Source organism: Geospiza fortis, unplaced genomic scaffold (genome assembly GCF_000277835.1).
Source record: "Geospiza fortis unplaced genomic scaffold, GeoFor_1.0 scaffold2457, whole genome shotgun sequence".
In the NCBI taxonomy this organism is placed as follows: Eukaryota; Metazoa; Chordata; class Aves; order Passeriformes; family Thraupidae; genus Geospiza; species Geospiza fortis.
In genome coordinates, this window is record NW_005054720.1 from 130,802 (window position 1) to 134,359 (window position 3,558).

At 64.1% G+C, this 3,558-nt stretch overlaps 1 protein-coding gene across 1 annotated transcript in view; it reads left to right on the top strand.

The window, feature by feature from the left end:
- Positions 1–3,557, top strand: part of LOC102036000 (tripartite motif-containing protein 2-like) — a gene marked incomplete at its 3' end in the record, with an annotated part of 4,851 nt that extends 1,294 nt beyond the window's left edge. The window contains exons 3-9 of the mRNA XM_031065256.1: positions 3–318; positions 509–612; positions 866–1,033; positions 1,126–1,294; positions 1,998–2,068; positions 2,154–2,294; positions 3,444–3,557. Coding sequence (XP_030921116.1) covers positions 3–318; positions 509–612; positions 866–1,033; positions 1,126–1,294; positions 1,998–2,068; positions 2,154–2,294; positions 3,444–3,557 — 1,083 coding nt within the window. The remainder of the gene's footprint in view (positions 1–2; positions 319–508; positions 613–865; positions 1,034–1,125; positions 1,295–1,997; positions 2,069–2,153; positions 2,295–3,443) is intronic.
- Between the last annotated feature and the right edge of the window lies 1 nt (position 3,558).

The following is a 3,558-nucleotide window of genomic DNA, read 5'->3' on the forward strand; positions in this document are numbered from 1 at the left end:
GCCCCGACGGCGCCGCGGCCGAGGCCGAGGTGCAGGACAACCGCAACGGCACCTACGAGCTGGTGTACACACCGCGCAGCGAGGGCGACTTCGTGCTGTCCATCCTGCTGTACGGGCAGCCCGTGCGCGGTTCCCCGTTCCGCGCGCGCGCCCTGCGCCCCAGCGACGTGCCCCCATCCCCCGAGGAGGCCAAGCGCCGCGTCAAGTCCCCGGGCGGGGGGCACGTGCGGCAGAAGGCCCTGCGCCGCCCCGCCAGCATGTATGGCAGCGCCAAGCGCAAGGAGAACCCCATTGAGGACGAGCTCATCTTTCGCGTCGGTGAGCGGGGGGCACAGGGGTGTCTTGGGATGATGGGGGTCTTCCCAGGGCTCCCCAGGATGGTGGGGTCTCCCTGGGCTCCTCGTGGCTCCCTGGGTTGGTGGTAGAGGGCCCCAGGGCGTGGCAGGGGTTTACTGGGGGGGTGAGTGGTCTCCTGGGGCCCCATGTGCCCCCTGACTGGTGCCTGCAGGCAGCCGTGGCCGGGAGAAGGGCGAGGTCACCAACCTGCAGGGGATCTCCACATCCAGCGCCGGCCGCATCGTCGTGGCTGACAGCAACAACCAGTGCGTGCAGGTATGGACCCCTGGGACCCCCACTGACCCCCCTGGGTAACCCTGGATCCCCATGACCCCACTGACCCCATCAGCAGTAACCAGTGTGTGCAGGTATGGTCCCCTCCCAGGATCCCTGAAGTGTCCCAGGACCCCCACAGACTCCCCCTGCTCTCTCCCGGCCCCCGCAGTGGTTCTCCAATGAGGGGCAGTTCTGACTGCATTTCAGGGTGTGGGGGTGTTCCCCTGGTTCCCTGAGCCTGCTGCCCTCGCAGGTGTTCAGTAACGAGGGGCAGTTCCGGCTGCGTTTCGGGGTGCGGGGCCGTTCCCCAGGGCAGCTGCAGAGCCCCACGGGGGTCTCAGTGGACACCAACGGTGACATCATCGTGGCCGACTACGACAACCGCTGGGTCAGTGTGTTCTCACCTGAGGGCAAGTTCAAGGTGAGGCCAAGCAGGGCTCTGAGGGGCAGCCGTGGGCTGGGGGAGCCCCTGGCACCTCCCAGCCTCACTGCCTGTCCGCCTGTCCCCCCCAGACAAAGCTGGGCGCGGGGCGGCTGATGGGCCCCAAGGGCGTCGCCGTGGACAAAAATGGGCACATCATCGTGGTGGACAACAAGGCTTGCTGCGTCTTCATCTTCCAGCCCAACGGCAAGCTGGTGGCACGGTTTGGCTCCCGCGGCACCGCCGAGCGCCAGTTCGCAGGTACCTGCCCTGGGACCCCCCAGCTGGGAGCCCAGGGCAGGCAGGACCGTGTGCCCCACATTGCTGGGGCAGCTGGTGGCACTGGAACCCCAAGAATGGCCTGAGGCTGGGGCACAGGTCCAGGCTGCAGTTCTGGACTGGCTTTCTGGATCCAGTTCTGGCCTGTGGGCTCAGGTTCTGGGCTCAGGACTTGTTCTGAGCTCTAGTTTGAGTTCTGAGGCTGGACAGGCAGCCAGGATCTGGTTCTAGGTCCAGCACCAGGTTCAGGGCTCTGGGATGGTGGTCCAGTTCCAAGTTCTATCTCTGAGTTCTGGTTCAGGACTGAGACTCCAGACTCTTGAGTTCAGTGTCTGGTTCTGGTTCCCAGGCTGGGATGTGGTTCCAGGTTCTGGGTTTGGATCTGGGTTCTGACCTGTGTGTCCTAGACTGGGGCACTAGGTTTGGTTCTGGATACAGATTGTGGGTCTGGGTTCTGGATCCAGTTCTGGGCTGGGGCCCTGGGCTCAGGTTCTGGCAGTGGCTCCATCCTGGGGGCTCTGAGTTCTGGGCTCTGTCCACGCCTCAGGGCTCTGGGTCCATCCTGGTCCTGCCATGGAATGGGGCCAGGGCTGAACCCCCCCATTATCCCTCAGGGCTGAGCCCCCCAGTCCTGGGGATGAGTTCCCTGTGCCCCTCTCGGGCTGAACCCCCTTTGTCTCCTCAGGACCCCACTTTGTGGCTGTCAACAACAAGAATGAGATCGTGGTGACTGACTTCCACAACCACTCTGTGAAGGTGAGCTCAGGCACAGGCAGGTGCTGGGAGCCCCTGTGCTCTGAGGGAGGGCTGGGGGCTGCAGTGACCCCCCTGTGCCCACCAGGTGTACAACGCCGAGGGTGAGTTCCTGTTCAAGTTCGGCTCGCACGGTGAGGGCAACGGGCAGTTCAACGCGCCCACGGGGGTGGCTGTGGACAGCAACGGCAACATCATTGTGGCTGACTGGGGCAACAGCCGCATCCAGGTACCGCACCTGTGCCCGCACAGACACCTGTGTCTGCACGGACACACACACACCTGTCCCTGCACAGACACCTGTGCTGGCACAGACACACGGACACCTGTGCCCGCATGGACACACAGACACGCCTGTGTCTGCATGGACACACGGACACCTGTGCCTCCATGGACACGCCTGTGCTGGCACAGACACACAGACACCTGTGCTGGCACGGATACACCAGCACCTGTGCCTGCACAGAGACCTGTGCCAGCACGGACACACGGACACCTGTGCCAGCAGGGACACACTGACACCTGTGCTGGCATGGACACACGGACACGCCTGTGCCTGCACGGACACAATGACACCTGTGCCTGCATGGACACACGGACACCTGTGCCTGCATGGACACCTGTGCCTGCACACCTGTACCTCCATAGACACCTGTGCCTGCACAGATAGACAGACACCTGTGCCTGCACCTGCACCTGCACAGACACCTGTGCCTGCATGACGGTGCCTGCACACCTGTGCCTGTGCCTGCACTGACACCTGCACCTGCCCACCTGCACACCTATGCCTGTACTGACACCTGCACCTGCACACCTGCACCTGCACTGACACCTGCACCTGCACACCCGTACCTGCACACATCCCCCAGTGCAGCCCAAGGGGGCTCAGCCCTGCCCCCTCCCCATCCCACGTGTGTGCTGTGGAGAGAACCAGGACACAACTGGGTTTGAGTGAGAGCGACTGGAGAGGACCTTGGGTCAGTGGGGAAGAGTCTGTGCAGGGTCTGCACTCAGCCGGGAGGGGTCAGGCAACTGGGAGCAACTGGGGTCAACTGGGAGCAACAGAGGAGGGTCTCTGGTGAACTGGGAATGGTCCATGGGGGCCTAGGGGCAACTGGGAGGAACTGGGAAGAGTTTTGCACCGATAGCAACTGGGATGGACTGGGAAGGGGTCTGGGGTCACCTGGGAACAACTGGGAGCGTCTTGGGTTAACTGGAATAGACCTGGGGGGAATCTTGACCACGTGCCCCCACAGGGAGTGCATCCTGCAGGTCCAGGGGCTGTCAGCGCTGGCTGTCCTTGGGCCGTGGGGCCATTGGGGGTCCCTGGGGCTGGCTGTCCCTGGGCCGTGGGGCACAGCACTGTGCACTCCTGCAGGTGTTTGACAGCGCGGGCTCGTTCCTGTCCTACATCAACACGGCGGCTGACCCGCTGTACGGCCCACAGGGGCTGGCCCTCACCTCCGACGGCCACGTGGTCGTGGCTGACTCGG